The sequence below is a fragment of the Bubalus kerabau genome, chromosome 1, assembly GCF_029407905.1.
Source record: "Bubalus kerabau isolate K-KA32 ecotype Philippines breed swamp buffalo chromosome 1, PCC_UOA_SB_1v2, whole genome shotgun sequence".
Classification (NCBI taxonomy): Eukaryota; Metazoa; Chordata; class Mammalia; order Artiodactyla; family Bovidae; genus Bubalus; species Bubalus kerabau.
Window position 1 is genome coordinate 147939393 of NC_073624.1, and position 22526 is coordinate 147961918.

The 22526-nt window shown below is 36.7% G+C and overlaps 1 protein-coding gene across 10 annotated transcripts in view; it reads right to left on the reverse strand.

Moving 5' to 3' along the window:
- RUFY2 (RUN and FYVE domain containing 2) overlaps window positions 1-22526 on the reverse strand; it is a 45162-nt gene that overhangs the window by 15669 nt on the left and 6967 nt on the right. For 7 of the 10 annotated variants that reach the window (XR_008718120.1, XM_055591014.1, XM_055590983.1 and 4 more), the window contains exons 4-13: window positions 17608-17709; window positions 16309-16432; window positions 16075-16136; window positions 15176-15241; window positions 14625-14694; window positions 12249-12350; window positions 11863-11979; window positions 10922-11089; window positions 9426-9523; window positions 6896-7015 (exon numbers count right to left, since the gene is read on the reverse strand). Coding sequence is in view for 9 of the 10 variants with exons in the window: in XM_055591014.1 (XP_055446989.1) it covers window positions 6896-7015; window positions 9426-9523; window positions 10922-11089; window positions 11863-11979; window positions 12249-12350; window positions 14625-14694; window positions 15176-15241; window positions 16075-16136; window positions 16309-16432; window positions 17608-17709 (1029 nt within the window). In the remaining variant the exon portion in view is untranslated. The other 3 variants (XM_055590973.1, XM_055591039.1, XM_055591030.1) reach the window with 3 other exon arrangements.

Consider the following 22526-nt stretch of genomic DNA (forward strand, 5'->3'; position numbering starts at 1 on the left):
CTCATCATCCAGAATCAGAAAAAACTGAGTGAGAAAGCAAAAGAAAAATTTTGATTTTAAGTTATTTTACATATATTGTCAAAACACATGTTGATCACCAAAGGCAGAAACCATAAATAGGAAAAAAAGGGAAAATATAACTATACAATGTCTAAAAAATAAGTAATAAAAAATTTACTGTAAAATGCCTAAATGAATAAAAAACACTATGAACAAAGTTTAAAAATAAACTATAACTTAGAAAACATTTTCACTGTATGTGAAAGACCCAGAATAAATACATAAAGAGTTCTTACAAATAAATATTAAAAAACTGAACACCACAGAGGAAAAAAATAGAGGATACGAACTGACAGTTCACAACAGAAATACAAAAGGCTATCAAGAGTAATCAAAGATATGCAAATTTAAACAATAAAGCACACTTTTTTCAGGCTAAATGATTCCTTGAGGTTAACTGAGATACGATGGTATAGACCTACAGTAATTGATATGATAAAATGTCCATGATGTATCAATAATAGATATAATAAGCAAGATACTAGAGAGTATGTAGCATGTTTCCTCTTTCTAAAAAGCAAAAATATCTATGCATACCAAAAAATAACGTTCATCAAAATGTTATAAAGAAGAAATGTATGTCCAGGGAATTCCCTGGAGGTCTAGTGGTTAACACTCCACTGCATGGGGTGTGGTGAGTTCAATTCCTGGTTGGGGAGTTAAGAAACCAAAAGTTTTTTCCATTTTAGGTGAAAAAAGGGAGTATGTTTAAAAAAAAAGGAATTTGTTTTTCTTGGACAAAGTCCCAATTGCCTGTTTGTATAGAAACAGTTCCAATTTTTCTCAGCCATCAGGGATTCCTACAATCTCTAAATTGTTAACATGTTTATGCTCTACCAAAATGGCACCAAATGAGAAACAAAATTACTTTCATGGTTTCAGCAGGGACAAATATCTCTCCCCAGCTCTGCTGCTGCCTACTGCTAAGTCGCTTCAGTCGTGTCCGACTCTGTGTGACCCCATAGACGGCAGCCCACGAAGCTCCTCCGTCCCTGGGATTCTCCAGGCAAGAACACTGGAGTGGGTTGCCATTTCCTTCTCCAATGCATGAAAGTGGAAAGTGAAAGGGAAGTCGCTCAGTTGTGTCCAACTCTTAGCGACCCCACAGACTGCAGCCTACCAGGCTCTTCCGTCCATGGGAGTTTCCAGGCAAGAAATTTCCATCTTCCTATTGTGTAGGTTAGTCCTATTGGGAAGGGCCAGGTCCCTGGAGCATTATTTGGGTCGTCCTTTGGGCAGTGATCAAATAAAGGCAGCACTGAAGAATAAATATCAGACTTGTCTTACCTATACTTCTGTCAAACTCTAGAAAAGCAATTCAGTAACACAGATTACTAAAGTTTCAAGACTGTCTTTTATTGACTGGCAAAGTATCCCAGTCTTGATTTTCACATTTTTCCATTTTGGCAGGGCACAAGGAATTAAACAAGAAAACCCTTGGCACCATTAATAAACTTGACAACTTAAATGTTCCTTTTGATTTCTGTGGCCAAGAAAGTCCTCAAAGTGCTTCTGTGAAACTTTAAAGATTAAGAGAAAATGTTTGTTTGCTAAGTGGTTTCTTTTTTTGTGGCCGGGGTGGGGGGCAGCTAGAAAAACAGGTGGGTTTTAGTTTCACAATGTACAAATGATGCAAGTTTCCAATCAAGGTAATATTTATTCCCTGGCCTAAAGCCTTATTCTATATACCAGCTTCTCAAAATGTTATTTTCATGGTAGATTTAAAAGAAACTTAATTTGGTTCTGGACAAGGTGGAGTAAACACATTTCTACCTATCTGTCCAACTAAGCACAATTAAAAACCCTAGACATTATATATAAACAAATATAAGAATATTCTGAAAGGGGGAAGAGAAGAAAGTAGACCAGCTAGGAACCCCAGGATTCAAGTAATAACACTGGTAAATGAGTGCCCTGAGGCTTCTTGTTACTTCCTTAAAAGCCCAGACTGGGTGCTGAAAAATCCCACATGCACAAACAGCAATGGGCACAGATAAAAAGTCCCAAGGAAAGCCTACTCTCTCCTGCCAAACAGCCAGGAATAAGCAGCCTAGCATGATAGAAACTTTATTTCAACGATAAACACCCTATTCCAAAAAAATTTTATTTCAACAATAAACGCCCTAGTCCAAAAAACACCAGAGGAAGAAACCATGCTCACCCCAACCACTGGCAACAAAAGCCAAGTGGGGAGCATAATTTCTACCCTCACCTGGCAATAATGAGGTATCCCTTCCAATCCACCTGTGGTAGTATCAGAGAAAGCCAAGTGGGGAGCCTGAACTTTAACCACCACCCACAGTAATGAGCTATCCCTCCCCATCCACCTCTGTGATGTTAGCGGAAGTCATATGGAAAGCCTGGACTTCTATATGCATCCGTAACAAGGCATTTCTTACCCTCCACACAAACACTTGGCAAAGGCCAAGTGGAGAGCCCAGATTTCTACCTTTGCTTACTGTCAATGAGGTACCTTTTTCACTCTCCTCCAGGATGGTGTCAACAGAGACCAAAAGGGCAGCCTGGATTTCCATTCCCACTTCATGGTAACAAGGTCCACTTTCTCGCTCCACAGTGTCAAAGAGTGGAAAGCATAGATTTCAATCCCTGCCCACTAGTTAGGCACCCTTCTCCATTCCATCCAGGAACAGTCCTGGGCTTCTACCTTTACTTGGTATGAAGGGTCAGTGGTCAGTGTCTACATTCCCCTGCTGGTGTGGTTTCAGTGAAGGACGCTAAAACATAAAATTTAAGGAAGATGCAGTGTCAAAACATAGCTCCCAAAATGTGCAGAATGCAACTGGAAAACACTTGTTAGACCAAGACCCAGGAAAAATTTCAACTGGATAAGAAAAAACAATCAACAGATGACACCATGTCAGATAATTTCAGATGCTGGAATTAACTGACAAGAATTTTAAAGCAACCATCATAAAAATTGTTCCCATAACCAATTAAAAATATGCTTAAGGAACCCTCCTACCCTGTTGGAGGAAATCTAAATTGGTGATGCCAATATGGAGAGCATATGGAGATTCCTTAAAAAAAATAAAGACAGGGTTAGAAGAAACCCCACCTGATCCTGCAATGCCACTCATAGGTATGTATCTGGAGAAAACCATAATTCAAAAAGATCCACGCACCACAGTGTCCACTGCAGCAGCATTTACAATAGCCAAGACATGAAAGAAACCTAAATGTCCATCAACAGATAAATGAATAAAGAAAATGTAGTATATTTATACAATGGAATATTACTCAGCCATAAAAAAGAATGAAATCATGCCATCTGCAGCAATATGAATGGACCTAGAGATAATCATACTAAGTGAGGTAAGCCAGACAAAGACAAAATATCATATGGTATCAGTTACATGTGGAATCTTGGGGGAAAAAAAAACACAACAACTTACATACAAAACATAAATAGACCCACAGACACAGAGAACAAGCTTATGATTACCGAAGGGGAAAGGTGGGAAGGGGGTGGTAAATTAAAATTTGGGGATTAACATACACACAACTATATATAAAACAGATAACCAACAAGGCCTCACTGTTATAGCACAGGGAACTATACTCAATATTTTGTAATAACCTGTAAAGGAAAATAATCCAAAAAAAAAAATATATATATATATATATACATGAATATCTGAATCATTTTGCTCTACGCATAAAACACAACATTTTAAGTCAACTGTAGTTTGATAAAATACAAAACAAATAAAAATTCCCAAAATGTAATTTCCTCCACTTGAAAATTTCCTCTCCTGCCCAGATTGTGACCTAGACTTCTGACTATCATTTAAAATAAAGTTTATATTTTATCTCTTCTGGGAAAAAAAGAATATGCTTGAAACAAATTAATGAATAAGAAGTTTTGGAAGGAAAGAAGGAAATTTTGGAAGAAAGAAAGAATCAAATGGAAATCTTAGAACTGAAAAATACAATAATCTCAATGAATGGGATACATACATACATACATACATGCAATGAATCTCAGTGAATGACAGGAAAAGATGAGGAAAGAATGAACTTCCCAACAGAACAACAGGGGCTTCCCTGGTAGCCCAGTGGTAAAGAATGTGCCTGCCAATGCAGGAGACAGGGGTTTGATCCCTGATCTGGGGAGATCCCACAAGTAACTACGCCTTGTGCGCCACCAGCTGCTGAGCCTGTGCTCCAGAACCCGGGAGCTGCAACTATGGAGCCCATACGCCACAACTCCTGAAGCCTGCACAACCCCAGAGCCCGTGCTCTGCAACAAGGGAAGCCACGGCAACGAGAAGCCCAAGCATGGCAGCTAGAGAAGAGCTTGCACAGCAACGAAGACCCAGCAGAGCCAAAAATAAATAAATAAATAAAATAAAATAAAAAGAAAGAAACAGAACAACAGAGACTACCCAATCTGAACAACAGAAAGAAAACAGACTAAAAAAAAACCCACAAAAACAACAAAAAAAAGAATAGCGTCAGGGTCCTGTAGGACCATTAACAAAAAATCTAACATGTACAATATCAGAGTCCCAGAAGGGAAAGCAGATGGAACTGAAAAAAATATGTGAAGAAATAATGGCTGAAGTTTTTCCAAATCTGACAAACATAAGCCTAAGAATTGAAGAAGATGACCAAAGGTGAAATAGCATAAATCCAAAGACAGAATCTTCAGAGTAATTAGAAGAACAATGATTCATTCTACTTTTCATCAGAAATTATGAAGACCAAAAGAAAGCAGTACAACACTTTCAAGTCCTGAAAGAAAATAACTGTCAACTCAGAATTCTGAAACTACCCTTCAAAAATAAAGTTGAAATCAAGACCTCAGATGAAAGAAAACTAAGGAAGTTTGCTGCCAACAGACCTACCCTAGAAGAATGGCTAAATGAACTTCTTCAGACACAAAGAAGGAAAACTTGGAGCATCATGAAGGAAGAAAGAACAATAGAAAGTTTTCTAAATTATGTTTAATGGTTGAAGCACAAATTATATCATTGTCTGATGTGGTTCTCAAAATTATATAGGGGAAATATTTAAGCAAATTATATTGTAAAAAGGAGAGTGCAAAAAGGTCTAAGTGGAAGTAAGGCTTCCACATTTCCCTCAAAGTAGTAAAATGTTGATATCAGTAGTGAAAAGTTGCAAATATATAATACAATGTCCAGAATAACCACTTTTAAAAATCTATACAAAGAGATACAATTAAAAATACTATAGATAAATCAAAAAGGAATTCTAAATAATGTTCAAGTAACCCATGAGAAGGCAGGAAAAATTGAATACAGGAATGAAAACAGAAAAAATAAAAACAGTAGATTTAAGCTCTAATATATCAACAATTACACTAAATGCAAATGGGCTAAATAGAGATTGGCAGAATGGATAAAAAACATGCACTGTAGGAAACTTACTTCAAATATAATGAAACACATTAGGCTGAAAGTAAAAAGATAGAAGATGTACATAACATTGATCTTTTGTTTACTACATGAAAACATTAGTCAGAAGCAAGCAGGAGTGGCTATGTTAATATGAGATATAGTAGATTTCAGAGCAAATAAAATTACCAGAGACAAAAAAGGAACATTATAAAATGATAAAAAGGTCAATTCACCAAGAAGACAAAGAAATGCTAGATGTGTAGGCACCAAACAGATTTCTAGAATACAAGAGGCCAAAATTGATAGAACTGAAAGTCGAGATACACAAATCCACAATAATAGTTAGGATATTTCAACAAATCCTCTCTTGATAATTGACAGAACCACTAGACAGAATCATCAAGAATAGAAAAGAACACCTCAACCAATGGATTTTTTAAATTAATTTTTATTGGAGTATAGTTGTTTTTTAAGCAATGGATTTAAAGGTAGCTTAGCAAGTAATACATCATACCTCGTAAGTGATATTGCTTAATGATGTTACACATGGACTGCATAGTCCATGGGGTCACAAAGAGTTGGACACGACTGAGCGACCTGCACTTTTTTCAAACATAATGTATAACAATTTTCTATTGCTGTTTTGCTGTTTTCTTTAATAATAAAAGTGATACATATTTCTTGGGATAAAAAAGTACTGATGTAAAAAAGTAAAAAGTAATTTTACTTTTACTATCAATTTGCCATTACTGTCAATTTGCCATTATTCCCTTGAGATAATCATTTTCCAGAATCTGTATTCTTTTTTATTTTTGCTGTGTGGCATGTGGGACTTTAGTTCCTCGACTGGGATAAAATCCAAGCTCACTGCAGTGGAAGCATGGAGTCTTAATCACTGGACCTCCAGGGAAGTCCCCAGAATCTATATTCTTAAAACTTTTCTTCACGTAAATACACACCTATGCAGTTTTAATTTTATAAAAAATGGGATAAAACTTCACCTACAGCTTGTTTTTTTGGCATCTTTCCTAGCTGGTAATATGTAGATCTATCATATGAAGTACTAATAAAAATATTCTCAGAAAACATGTTCTTTGATAATATAAACTCCATGGAGTTACAAAGGTCTATTATACTCAGTATTTAGAAACATAATGGCCATCAGATTAATGCTGAACAACCATAAAGAATAAAACTCTCCATGAGCAAGAAGATAGCAAAACGGTTGAAAGTAACTCTATAAACAATAAAGGGAGCAAAGACATAAGTCTTATCACAACTGTTCTTTCTAGTTTTGTTTTGGTTTTTTTTTTTGAAGGAAAACTCTACAATCTAGCCAGCATCGCTAAATAAATGAAAATACAGGTTTTCTTCCATTGCATGCAAAAAAAGGCGGAGGAAAAGAGGGGGAAATTATATTAACACGAGTATTTATTTCCAAGTAAAATACTCACAGCTGTTTCTCCTTTTGGGAGATTTGTTTCTGCAGACTGTCGAATTTACTCTGATACTCTTGTAGATATTTCTTGTCCTCATCTTCAATTTCCATTTGCGCCTTCTCTGCTTGCTGCAATCTGGTGTAATTCAAATCAACTTTGGGTAAAACTGAGGCTAGAACTAGGGTGTAAAAGGGTGAAGAAGACAAATAAAAGAAAAACGGGGAAATAGAAACATTTCTAAATGAAAACAAAGTTTGGGGAAAAACTCACAAACTCAAACGTGAAAGAGCCACACAATGTCTAGAAATTGTTTTGTGATTTTTTTCAATATAATACATAATATGCCCAGAATACTATCTTCAAATTTGCTTTATTTCTTGTTCGTAATTAACAATGCAAAGCGATATAGCCTTTACCACTTATGTAAAGCATAAGGAGTTAATTTTCAAAGTATAATACGTGCATTACTGCCTTTTTACAAAACCATGAAAAGTATAGTACTTATGTCTACACTAGGTGAAGAAGCCACATTGTTATATATTATGTTAGGATGTGTATGCCAGGAATCAAGTGTGCTACAAGGCCAAGAGCAAAGACCTGCAATTGCTTCAAATTACAGCCAAGTCCTCCCTATAGAATCTTTATGCACTTACTAGAGTATGCCAATGCTATGTGTGTGTGTATGTATGTGTTTTAGGATGCAAAAGAATTTAGTACTAGTTGGCAACATTTGCTAGAGATCATTGTTGCTCCTCATCACTGAATTTTTAAAATTAGCTTAAAATGTAGGGTTTTTTTTCTCCTTTTATTTATGTCATTGCTTCTCCTTGTGCTCAGCTCCACTCCCTGTCTCCTACGGCCATCTAGGATTTCTTAGATTTAACATCACTAATTGTATAAGAAAACATCTCCCAAGAATTCAAGGGACATTAAGTCCTTGAAGGGAATATCTAAGAGAAATTTCTGTTCAACTAGCCAAAAAAGTTACCTCTTTTCTTCTTTAAAATCCATGCCCATGGGGCAACCCTCACACAATCCAAAAGTATAAAGGCCACTTTCAAAGAAAAGAGGGTAACATTCAAGTTATCTCTAAATCTAAATTTAAAATATTAAGATGGGGAGACGGGATACCCAAGCTTTTCTCAAAGGGTACAGAAATGAAAAAAAAGTCAGAGTGAGGTAGGCCGTGAAGTTGTGCTATTATAGAAGAGGGCTAAGAGGAACTGGAAAGTCAAGGAGCTAAAGCGTAAGATGATGGCCAATCTGAGTTATAAACTACTTTAAAACGTACTCAAAAATCAGTAAAGGAGCTAGTAAATAAAGAGTGGGCCAGTGGGGAAAAAAAACTGTGCCAACACATTGTGAAACCAAAGGATAACTTATTATTAAACAATTTTTATATTTTTCATCAAAAAGTAGCTAAAAAGATAAAACTGCATTTGAAAATTCTGACCTCCAAAGGGTCAATACTCAAATAAGCCCTTGTGCACAAGGTTTGAGGAATGTGTTTTTGGAAATCCAAGTGCACGCACTCTGCTTTATGGCAATGTACTACCACAGCAGCTGATCAAAAAGTGTACAGGGTTCCTTTCAGAATACATAATAGCGTAAATTATTTTTCAATTTAATATATTATAAAAATGTTGATTCTCTTTCAGTCTGTTTAAATACAAGTGGTTTTCAGAAAGATATGTCTTTGACCAGCTTATACTGGTCCTGAGCGTCACTGCTGGCACATTTCACCAATGACATTGCAATTGTTCTAGTTTGAGTTAACAAATCATTGTCACTTCATAATGGAATGGACAGAAATCAAAGACAGAAAAAGGTAATAAAGATGTCCAAAATGTAAAAATGGGGATAAAGAAAACAAAAAAGAAAAAAGAAGAAAGAGGATGTCAATAAAAGAATATTCATGTCAATAAAGCATTAATAGTTATGTTTTTCATAAGTAGATTCAAAGAAAGCAATGGTAAGACATATGTTGACACCAACATGACAGGTCAATGGAAATACATTACATTTTCCAACAATAAAAGTGAAAAATGCCAATATAAAACAATTCAATTTAAACAAAATTATTTCTTGGGTGGGGTTGAGGGGCCTAGCTCAAAGAAACAACTAAACTGCCAACTCAGAAAGCTTGCTTTCAGATAAGAGATGGTGAATGACAAGGGATATGACGATCTATATGCATGGAAATCAATCAGGGATAATTCAATCATGGATTTTGTTCGTTTTTCACTTTTTCGAGGTTTTGTTTGTGTATTTGTCCTATGTAACACAATTAAACCATATAAAATTGCCAATATTAGGCCTTTCTAAAAAATCTGCAAAATGGCAAAGAGAAATGAATCAGGCTAATATAAAGCAACTTGATTCCATGCAACAACCAAAACAAAAAAAGGCAAAATTCTGCTGGGCTTTTAAAAAAAAAGTCCTAACATAAATTTTCCTAATGGTCTTTGTGGCAGGTGTCAGAGTTGAATAAAGAAAAGGGGAGATAGAGAAAGTAAAAAAGAAACTAAGATTGGAAATGCTGTACCTTTGTTCCAGCTGCCTCATGGCTGCAGTAATTTTACTGGTTTTTTCTTCTAGTCGGGCAATTATTTCATTTTTTTCTTTCAAACCATCTTCAGAACCCTATTTAGAAAAAACATAAAAGCTACAGTGGCTTTGAATTTTTTAAACCCAAATATGTATAAGCTTTGTATACCATTTTGCTATGGGATTGTTATTTTGAAACGACCAGCCTTTATTTACAGATTGAAATATTCCTAGGTGCACCCCTAAGTTCACAGTAGCACTATTCACAACAGCCAAAACATAGAAATAACCCAAATGTCCATGAAAGATGAATGGATAAAGATGCGGTATATTTATACAGTGGAATACAGCTCAGCCATCAAAAAAAGAATGAAATAATGCCATTTTCAACAACGTGGATACAACTAGAGACTATCATACTAAGTGAAGTAAGTCAGAAAGAGAAAGACAAATACCATGTTATCTCATATGTAGAACATAAAATATGGCACAAATGAACATATCTATGGAATAGACTCACAGACACAGAAAACATATTTTTCACTGCCATGTGTGCGGGTGGAGGAGATGGACAGGGTGTCTGGGGTTAGTAACTGCAAACTATTACACGTAGAATAGATAAACAACAAAGCCCTCTGCATAGCACAGGGAACTATATTCAATATCCTGGGATAAATTATAATGGAAAAGAATATAAAAAAGAATGTATATGTATATGTGTAAATGAGTCACTTTGCTATACAGCAGAAATTAACACAACATAGTAAATCAACTATACTTCAGTTAAAAAACAATAAATTAAAAATAAAATACTCCTCGATCTAAAGCAGTACTACTATTAGTCTTCATTTAAAAATGTAACAAAGGGGGAATTCCCTGGCAGTCCAGTGGTTAAGACTCTGGGCTTAGACTCTGAGCTTAAGACTGCTGAGAACGTGGGTTCAGTTCCTGGTTGGGGAACTAAGATCCCATAAATCATGCAGTGCAGTCAAGAAAAAGATACATTAATAATAAAGGGAATAAAAACCCTCACCCTTCAATGTTTTCAGAGATGGCAGAATAAACTCTTGGAAAATACACTAATTTTTTCAAATTAAATTGTAAAAGGCTTTTGGCAACATGTCTACTTAACAACAACATTATCAGAAAACTCATAACAATTACAGTGAAGCATTTCAATCAAATCTCTCTCAGGACTATACTGTGCAAAGAAATGTTTAAAAATGTCTTGCATATTTTGATTAAATTTTCCCAAAAGATTTAATCTTCATCTGTTAACCTGTCAACATCAAGAAACAAATTCAGGTGATTTTTGTCTGTTCTTCGACATTATTACATTTCTTCAGCTTCCATTCAGGAAAAAAGCCACTGATTTTTACTAATAAAATGGCACAATTACAATGAATTCATCTCCTCAAAATCAAACCCTTCATACAAATATTTGTTCTTAATTCATATAACAAGAAATTCCAAGATTTTAAGAATATTCCTTACCTGCAACTTCTGATATGTTTCTATGTTAATTGCTTTAACTTCCTCCAGTTGTTGTCGAAGGCCTATCAGTGTGTCTTGTTTCTCGTGGATATCTTTCTCCAACAACTTCATGGCAAGTTCAATCTCATGTTTCATACTAACTTGTACTGCCAGCTCATTCTCCACATCCTGCAATTCAACACAGCCTCAACTCACACACTATTTCAGGATGTCAAAGTCAGATACACAACAGTTAATTAGACCAAGAATCACTATGCAGACTACTGCTTTTGAGTTATAAGCCCCATTAAATGAAATCAGCTAGGCCCTATAACAACGTTCTATATTTTCAAAGGCACATTTTGTTAAATGAAAGCATTTTACAAATTCTATTAATTATCACTATTCTACTGGCTCAAGAATTATGGACTTTTAAGCCTCATAAACTCAGTATTAATTTTCCCTAAAGAAACGACATAGTCCATATAAGGCCAGAGGTAAGTCAAAAACACCATTTCACAAAGTTTTATTTCTTAAAGAATTTTATATCAGAGGATCTTAAGACAAATGTTTCTTGACTCTCTTTTTGACCTGGGTTGGTTACACAGGTATTTATAATCCATCAAGCTACAAACTTGTATTTTTCTGCTGATATTTCATAACCTAAAAGGTTAAAAAATAAGTTAACTTTAAATAAGACTTTACTGTTTGGATATTGATATCTGAATACATCACTATTTTCTGTAATGCTGGTCACAATGCACTATTTCACAAACTGACTATAACACTGTTTAAAAACACTGCTTATAAAACAGACACAGTGGGAGTTTAAAAAGTTAGAAGGAATTAAGGGAATGAGATTGCTATCTCACGCCAAGGAAGGTAAGTCTGATAGAGATTTTAACCAGAGCTTATGGGTAAATTATTATCATTTGTGCTAATGTAACTGTAATGCAACCTACTTGTCTTAACTGAGATTCATCTCGAAGCTGCCTTCTGGCTTCATTATACATTTCATCTAGCCCTTGCCTGGAATGCTTATATGTTTGAAGCTCAGTTTCCACATCTACTTTGGTAACCTAGGACAAAAACATAAAATGTTTTACTCTATATGGAGTGTGTTGCCATGCCTTCCCCAGGGGATCTTCCCAACCCAGGGATTGAACCCAAGTCTCTTATGACTCCTTCACTGGCAGGTGGGTTCTTTACCACTAGTGCCATCTGATAAATCCCTTCTATAATCACTTCTATTAATTAATACAGCACAGAAATATCCAGTCTATGCAAAAGCCCCCAAAATGGCTATTTCTGATGCAAGTCAATCTGTTTGTAATCAGTCTATACTTACCTCTAGGTGCTGCTGTGTTTTCATTAAAATCAATTTATTTTCACTTCGTAATTGATGATTTTCTTCTTGGAGTTTAATGATATTATTCTTTGCTATTGCTAACTAAAAATGAGGAATAAAAAAGATTTTAAACATCTTTATACTCGCTTTACCATTTATGTTCATGGCTATTCACAACAGAAGATAAAATTCTAAAATTTGTAAAATGTCTCTCCCATCTACAGAAATTTTCATAAGAAAAATGCTATTATCCCAAGGTACCAACTAAAGAAACTGTATTTCTATTTCCTTTTGTTAGTCAAATCATATGTCAGCTGAAACATATTGTTTATATGACTTACAATGTGTCCTGAATACAAAGCGCATGAGTAAGCATATGAAGAATTATATGCTAAACAATAAGACAACTGTTTATATGTTAAACAATAAGACTGTAAAGACTTGTGCAAAGACAACAACATCTATAAGGAAAGTTGTGCTATAATTGAAAATGTAATATAGACATTCATGATAACCAAACCAAGGGCACCCTGTGAAATCTGGGCACACTGAGTGACCATCACAAACATAAGACAGCTCTCACCACCAGAGTTAAATATGAATGACTAAGTAAGTGACTTGACTCTGAAGCCTAAAAGGAAAAAAGGGATTCTAGGAGAGGAAAGCAGAAACCAATCCCCAATGTTGGCTTGCAAATAAATTTCTAAAAACTTTGTCAGAAATGCAATTTGAACTTCACAGTGCCCCTATGGTCAAGAAGAGGCACAAACTAGTGAGCAGCTCTCGCCAATGGTCCCAATCTATCACACTATCAAATGGTCCTAAACTACCAAAATGAAAACTCATACAAACAATCATGTGCTTCCTGGTTTGGGACAACTGGGTCAGTTCTAAAAGAATGTGGATTCTAATTAACATGGAAAATAGAATTCATAGTTTTAATAACATATTTCTTCTTGGAGCCTAAGTAATTCTGAAAATGGAAAGCAATCCTATGGTTAAGTGAAAGTCACTCAGTCATGTCCGACTCTTTGTGACCCCATGGACATAGCCCACCAGGCTCCTCTGTCTGTGGAATTTTCCATTCAAGAGTAGGTAGCCATTTCCTTCTCCAGGGGAATCCCAACCAAGGGATCAAACCTGTGTCTGCCATATTGCAGGCAGATTCTCTACTGTCTGAGCTACTAGGGAAGCCCCTGTGGTAATTTTGTGGCTAGGCTGTGTTTTGTTTTTTTTTAAATCTCAAAAGCAACGTGGCATGTGTGTGTGTTCAGCTGTATCCAACTCTTTGAGACCCCACAGACTGCAGCCCGCCAGGCTCCTCTGTCCAAGGGATTTCCCAGGCAAGAATAATGGAGTGGGTTGCCATTTCCTTCCTCAAGGGATCTTCCTGACCCAGGGATCAAACCCACGTCTGTCTTGCATCTCCTGCATCTGAGCTACCTGCAAAGCCCCAAAGCATTACCATATGTAAAACAGATAGCCAAGGGAATTTGCTCTATGGCTCAAGAAACTCAAACAGGGACTCTGTATTAACCTAGAGGGGTGGGATGGGGAGGGAGATGGGAAGGAGGTTCAAAAGAGAGGGGATATATGTATACCAATGGCTGATTCATGTTGAGGTTTGACAGAAAACAAGAAAATTCTGTAAAGCAAATATCCTTCAATTAAAAAATAAATTAATTAAAAAAAGAGAGAGATGTGAGGGAGTTCCTTGGTGGCCTAGTGGTTAGGACTCAGCACTGTCATTGCCGTGGCACTGGCTCGAACCCTGATCGGGGAACTGAGATCCTGCAAGATGTATGGCATGGCCAAAACATTTTTTTTTAAAGTTAAAACAAAAAAGAGCTGAGATAAATTTCTGATTTGCGACCACTAAATAGCTACTTTGACAATGCAGAAAACCAGAGTACATCAGATGAGTTTCACACATAGGAGGCTAGAGAAAGGGTGGACATGATCATGGAGTGATGCTTGTAAGGAAAAGTAATCTGAATATGGGAACAAGGGGGATAGCATCATTTTAATGGGAATTTCTAACTATCAGATCAGATCAGATCAGGTCATCCAAGTCGAGAAATGAGATTCACAGTTTATTTATAGAAGAGTTTGTATGCATTGCATTGGGGGGCTCATTTCTAGAAGTTGGGTATCTCAAATAATTCACAGATTCACCTGAGGACTTGCCCGAGAATAATATGTGGTTTCTCTAGAACTTATGATGATCAACTACAAGTATTTCATCATAATGATGAAAACGTGTTTGTGTGTGTGCTCACACGTGTGCATGTGCTTAGTGCATTCATACTTAAAATGGAAAAGGATCACCAATACTAGGTCCTTGAAAGAGAATTATCCATGGCTGGGTTACAATACCTCTTCAATCAGCTTAGTATTTGACTTTTCTAATGAGTCAACTCTTGAATGGAGACTGCTGACTGTGCTGCTGAAATTGATAAAGAAAAACTCATTCAGAATCACACGAACTCACAAAGGCGAGAAAAAATTTGTTATCTTGGACTCTTCATGTTGACTGACATGCACCAACTGCCTTGTCTGAATTTTTTATTGCCACACTTACACATGAAGTCCTCTAAAGTAGGAAAAATGAATTTTTGAATCACCAAAATGACGTAAACTTTCACCTTACCTAGCGTTTTTGCTCAAGGGTAGAATGATAAGTCTGAAATTCTATTTTCAAATGTCTCTGAAGATTCTATTTAAAAATATAACTCTCATTTTCTGCTGAAAATCAATTCTTTCCAATAATTTTTTGTATTCTTAATTTCCATTCACTCTCTATCCCCTCAACCCCTTTTCAAATGCTTATAAAAAAGGAATAGGGTTAAGATGACCTAAAAGGGGGAAAAAAAACCTTAAGACAATATCCAAAATGTATTAAGTATCTATGTGTCCATAATACTTACTTCAGTTGTCTATTTAATTCTTCAACATAATTCTTCTGGTCTAATATTGCAGCAATTTGAACATTCCTAGAGGACGGGGAAAGCACCTTTTAGTTAATTGGAAAGGAATCTACTGGGTGGCCAAAAAAACAAACAAGAAATACACAAAAGGTCTAAATCATCTAAAACTGTTGTGAAACCATAACCGTAAAACAACATTTCAGTTCAGTTCAGTTGCTCAGTCATGTCCAACTCTTTGCAATCCCATGGACTGCACCACACCAGGCTTCCCTGTCCAACATTATCTTGCCTTTCAAATAACATTCAACAATCTTTATAATCAAATAGCAATAAGCTATGAACTAAAAAACTATTAACCTTTGTTAAATAAATTACATGCTAATATTAAACAATACCATTAGTATATTTTTTAATTTTTTGCATTTTTTAAGAAATCTATGTGACATATGAAGTGTAAATTTAAAGTATACAACATGTTAATCTATTTATATACTGTGATGGACTGCCATTGTAGCAATAATTAGCACCTCTCATATTACATAATTATCTTTTCTCTTTAGTAGACCAAATAAGTTTATTTTAAACACAACTGTCTTAAATAAACCAGTATTTGTAAGTTTATGAATAATAAACTTATATCTCTTTTTATCACAGAAATGAGAGTTGACAATTAAAATGCGTCTCTGGGGAATTCCCTGGCAGTTCAGTGGTTAGGATTCTACATTCCCACTGCCAAGGGCCTGGGTTTGATACTTGGTTGGGGAACGAATATCCCATAAGCCTTGAAGCACAACCAAAAAATAAATAAAAATTAAAATGAGTCTCTGAACTAACAGTACAACCAAAAGTCATACTTCAGACTAAAATACAGTATATGAAATAACTTAAGAAAATCATACCTTTCTTTATTTCCAATATCTTCTTCATTCTTTAAATACATTGAAAAATCAATCACTCCAACCTGAAATAAATAAAGTTATTTTTAGAGAGTAGAAATACTAGAAGTACCTCCAAAATACAACTGATTTTCATCCTTAATTTTTCTTTAGTGTTTAACAGCACTGTTTACACCTGGATCAAAGAGGAAGAGTACAAACTGAAAATACTGTGCCTTTGGCACCATTTTCACTTACTTGTGAATCTAAATCCTCTCCCTTTACACACAGATTAGCATCTATCACATTCAGGCCAACCAGCAGCCCAACAATTACTGCTCCTTCTTCTTCCATCATTAGTGCATGATACTCATAGAATTCACTGTGAAAATTAAAATAATAAAAATTGTAAATCACAAATTTATTTCAAAAACTAACTTGTAAAATCTCAATACCTTATAACAAGCATGGAACCAATATTAAGCGAGGTATCTTAAAATTAGCCTTTCTGTACACAAATTAAAAGACGCTTACTCCTTGGAAGGAAAGTTATGACCAACCTAGATAGCATATTCAAAAGCAGAGACATTACTTTGCCAACAAAGGTTCGTCTAGTCAAGGCTATGGTTTTTCCTGTGGTCATGTATGGATGTGAGAGTTGGACTGTGAAGAAGGCTGAGCGCTGAAGAATTGATGCTTTTGAACTGTGGTGTTGGAGAAGACTCTTGAGAGTCCCTTGGACTGCAAGGAGATGCAAACAGTCCATTCTGAAGGAGATCAGCCCTGGGATTTCTTTGGAAGGAATGATGCTAAAGCTGAAACTCCAGTACTTTGGCCACCTCATGCGAAGAGTTGACTCATTGGAAAAGACTCTGATGCTGGGAGGGATTGGGGGCAGGAGGAGAAGGGGACGACAAAGGATGAGATGGCTGGATGGCATCACTGACTCGATGGACGTGAGTCTCAGTGAACTCTGGGAGTTCGTGATGGACGGGGAGGCCTGGAGTCAAGAGTAAAATCAAAAATGACCAGATTCTCCACAACATCGCAGAGGCGCTCTGAGAGAATAAGGCCAAATGGAGGGGCTGCCATAGGCCCACTCCTTCTGAAAACTAGTCTCCTTGCTTCGAAAGTCTGTCTTAAACATTTGTCCTTTCATTTAAATAGACAGTTTAAAAAATACCCAAAATACAGCCAAAGCAGTGGTTTGCATATTCAAGATCTAAAAAGAAACCTCTTCAATTAAAGCCCCAAATTTCAATACAAATTTCCATTCATAGAATTAACTGTAACTTAAAAAATTAAAAATTAAAAATATGACATACAAATTTCCACCTTATTGGCCAATAAAAACCTTACAGTATTCATTTTTCAGGCTAGTTCTTGATCTATGTTATGTCCCCACCGTTGTCTTCTATCTCATTTTTCTCCTTCTTTTATTTTATGCCATTACGATGTGTTTTGTGTATCTTTTCATACTACATCTTCTATCCTTTTTGGAAGACAGGATATAAATGAAATCAAAAATGAAAATGAACATGATTTAATGGTAATTACCTCAAGAGATCCCTTTGAATAATTAAGCAACGCAGGTAATCAGCCATTTTTTTCTGCATGAGGGCTAATCGAAGCCACGCTCTTGCACGACCCAGGGGGGTCCTGAAAAGCAAAACCAAATGGTCAGGAAACAGTCTCCGCCCAAAGATTATAGACTACATCTTCTACCTTTGTTGAGACACACGTTAATAATGAGAAAAGGCAATTAATCATGGTTTTACCTTTGTTTCTAGAGCTTTAAGTTAGTTCTTTGATCATGCAAACCAATCCCTAAGAGCTATTTAAGTCTCTAAGGTAAACCTGAACCTCCAGGACATCTAGGTGCCACTTCATGCCTTGAAAGAAATGACTCTCTAAACAGGGAGGATATTTCTACAAGATATATTTTGTCAGAATAGGCTTAGCCCTCTAAACATGATTATGCAAAATCCATCAGTAAAGGCAGTATGATGCCCTCAAAAAATAACTGGCCTTGTATCTGAATTTTAAAAAGCATAACAATGCTAAGAAGGTATCTAGCTGCTAATGAGAATCACCAGGCTGCTTGCTGTTTCTCAAATGTTTCTTTGACCCAGTTGTCCTTTAGAACATGAAATCTCCTCTCTAACATGGAGACCTGCTGGAACAAAACTTCTAATACAACAAGTATGTCTGAAAGGTTGTGGCCCAGGGCCATTTTTGCTGGCTATAAGCAGAGTCTCTGAGACCAGAGGGAGCACACAGCTCTTCTTAAAACTGAAGGTGTTTGTGTTCAAGATGAAAATTAATTCTGTCTAGGCAAGAGATGTACTGATGTGTACCAGGCAAAAAAAAAAAAAAAAAACAAAACAAAACACAAACTACAGTATCTCCTTATGGCAAACTGAACAAAACCATCTGGAGAAGATAATCCATGCTCATGGAACAGCGGCATGACCTGTGCCAAATTCTGAAGCCACTGTCCTGCTAAGGTCATTGTAACGGGGACAGAATAAAGGGATAAAAGAGGTGATGAAACAGGTTAATCACACTAGGGGACTGTAAATAGAAAATATATGGTAGACCGCAGTAAGTTAATGATTACTCAGGAAAGCAGGTTTGCTTAACCACAAAACCATGCAGCAGAAGCAAAAGACGTGCCCCTAAACAATAAAACGGTGGCATGAGACTCACATACTGCCCGGTGAGCTCAGTATGTTAATGATCCCCAGGACATGCTCTCTGTACACATTAAAAAAAAAAAAAGTAATTTGTGGACCTAGCTTGACCACAGAGAGATAAGAAAACTCCCCTGCTTAACCTGGAGGAGGAACTGATGATGGAAGCATGATGTCTCCTGAAGAAAGACAAAGGTCTTCACCCTGCTGCCCGCTTTTCCTTTGATTATAAAACTGTAACCTAGTAAGTTCTAGGGCACAGTATTTCTCATTCACTTGTAAGACTCACAAGCGTCCTATTCTAATAAATCACTTATCTATCACTCTGCCTCTTGAATTCCTTTTCTGTGCTGAGACATAAAGGACTATGGTACTGGAGCTCTTCAGAGCCTGTGAAAGGACACAAACGGTTTCAACTGAAGACAAAATTCATGGGATGTTATACCTCTCAAGGACTTAAACTTATTGAAAATAAAAGTGTGGATGTATTCTCCTGCTAAAAAAAAATAAATCTCATCTCTCTCTTATCCAAGTTATCATTTAATAAAATAAAACCAAGATTTACAGAGGATGAATGACTTTTTATTTAAAGAGAAATACATCACTCACACTTTTATATTTTCTTATGCAGAAAACTTTTTGTCAGGTAATGTGGGAAAAAACTTAATTGTCACTTCTAACAGCTAACATATTTCTTCTGCTTAGCATTTTAATGAACACTTTTTTCAGAAAATACTTTTTACTTTTGCAGAGTCTGGCTTTTTAAAAACAACAAGACCATGTATTTTCATATTAAAATAAAAGGCATTTCTGGAATTTAAATTCCCTTTTTCCTCTTTTAAAATTGTGCCTGTGCTCAATCAGACTCTGCAATCTCATGGACTATAGCCCACCAAGCTCCTCTGTCCATGGAATTTTCCATAGAAGAATACCAGAGTGTGGGCTCTTTCCAAACCAGGGGTCAAACCCACGTCTCTTGCATTGGCAGGCTTTTTTTTTTTTTTTTTTTACCATTGGGCCACCTGGGAAGCTCTGTTAAAAACTGTGATACCTTATACACTGAGAGAAATATGAAGTGTGAACATCACTTGCTATTTAATTCTAAAACCTGGGTTTAAATCCTGGCTCTGCCTTTTTTTTAAAAATAACTTGACTGATTGATTGACTTAGGTTGTGCTGGGTCTTCATTGCTTTGGGCGGGTTTTCTCTCTTTTTGGTGAGCAGGGGCTACTCTTGGTTGTGGTATGCAGGCTTCTTCTCCATGCGGTGGCTTCTCTTACTGTGGAGCACAGGCTCCAGGCACTCGGGCTTCAGTAGCTGCAGCTCCCGGGCTCTAGAAGTGGGTTCTAGAGCACAGGCTCAGTAGTTGTGGCACTCAGGCTTAGCTGCTCTGTGGCATGTGGAATCTTCCCAGACTAGGGAAAGAACCTGAGTCCCCTGCATTGGCAGATGGATTCTTATCCACTGCACCACAGGGAAATCTGTGGCTCTGCTACTTATAATTTCTTTGATCTTTACTTTTCACATCTATATAATTATTAATAAACTCTACTCTAAGAATGATTTAAGCACTAAATGAGATAATTCATGTAAAACAGTTATCTTATTACCCTGATACATTGCTCAATAAATAGAAGCCATTTACTTTGAGCACTCAAGTATAACTTGCAAACATTTGGATGATGTAACAACAGAAAACATTACCATATTCCCAAAACCCTAAATCGTAAAGCTAAGAGAAAGCAGACTTAAAACGAAGAAAGTAGGGAAAACCACTAGACCATTCAGATATGACCTAAATCAAATCCCTTACGATTATACAGTGGAAGTGACAAATAGATTCATGGGATAGATCTGATAGACAGAGTGCCTGAAGAATATGGACAGAGGTTGGTGACACTGTACAGGAGACAGGGATCAAGACGATCCCCAAGAAAAAGAAATGCAAAAAAGCAAAATGGCTGTCTGAGGGGGCCTTACAAATACCTGTGAAAAGAAGAGAAGTGAAAAGCAAAGGAGAAAAGGAAAGATATACCCATTTGAATGCAGAGTTCCAAAGAATAGCAAGGAGAGATAAGAAAGCCTTCCTCAGTGATCAGTGCAAGGAAATAAGAGGAAAACAATAGAATGGGAAAGACTAGAGATCTCTTCAAGAAAATTGGAAATACCAAGGGAACATTTCATGCAAAGATGGCACAATAACAGACAGAAATGGTACGGACATACAAAAGCAGAAGATATTAAGAGGTGGCAAAAATACACAGAACTATACAAAAAAGATCTTCATGACCCAGATAATCACTATGGTATGATCACTCACCTAGAACCAGACATCCTAGAATGAGAAGTCAAGTGGGCCTTAGGAAGCATCACTACAAACAAAGCTAGTGGAGGTGATGGAATTCCAGTTGAGCTATTTCAAATCCTGAAAGATGATGCTGTGTAAGTGCTGCATTCGATATGCCAGCAAATTTGGAAAACTCAGCAGTGGCCACAGGACTGGAAAAGGTCAGTTTTCATTCCAATCCCAAAGAAAGGCAATGCCAAAGAATGCTCAAACTACTGCACAATTGCACTCATCTCACACGCTAGTAAAGTAATGCTCAAAATTCTCCAAGCCAGGCTTCAGCAATACGTGAATCGTGAACTTCCAGATGTTCAATCTGGATTTAGAAAAGGCAGAGGAACCAGAGATCAAATTGCCAACATCCGCTGATCATTGAAAAAGGAAGAGAGTTCCAGAAAAACATCTATTTCTCCTTTATTGACTATGCCAAAGCCTTTGACTGTGGATCACATCAAACTGTGGAAAATTCTGAAAGAGATGGGAATACTAGACTACCTGACCTGCCTCTTGAGAAATCTGTATGCAGGTCAGGAAGCAACAGTTAGAACTGGACATGAAACAACAGACTGGTTCCAAATAGGAAGAGGAGTACATCAAGGCTGTATACTGTCACCCTGGTTATTTAATTTATATGCAGAGTACACCATGAGAAACGCTGGGCTGGAGGAAGCACAAGCGGAATCAAGATTGCTGGGAGAAATATCAATAACCTCAGATATGCAGATGACACCACCCTTATGGCAGAAAGTGAAGAAGAACTAAAGAGCCTCTTGATGAAAGTGAAAGAGGAGAGTGAAAAAGTTGGCTTAAAACTCAACATTCAGAAAATTAAGATCATGGCATCTGGTCCCATCACTTCATGGGAAATAGATGGGGAAACAGTGAAAACAGTGGCTGACTTGATTTTTTTGGGCTCCAAAACCACTGCAGATGGTGACTGCAGCCATGAAATTAAAAGAAGCTTACTCCTTGGAAGGAAAGTTATGACCAACCTGAAAGTGAAAGTGAAAGTGAAGTCGCTCAGTCATGTCCGACTCTTTGTGACCCCATGGACTGTAGCCTATGAGGCTCCTCCGTCCATGGGATTTTCCAGGCAAGAATGCTGGAGTGGATTACCATTTCCTTCTCCAGGGGATCTTCCCAACCCAGGAATCGAACCTGGGTCTCCCGCATTGCGGGCAGACGCTTTACCGTCTGAGCCACCAGGGAAGCCCACCTATTAAAAAGTAGAGACATTACTTTGACAACAAAGGTCTGTCTAATCAAGGCTATAGTTTTTCCAGTAGTCATGTATGGATGTGAGAGTTGGACTATAAGAAAGCTGAGCACCGAAGAATTGATGGTTTTGAACTGTGGTGTTGGAGAAGACTCTTGAGAGTCCCTTGGACTGCAAGGAGATCCAACCAGTCCATCCTAAAGGAAATCAGTCCTGAATA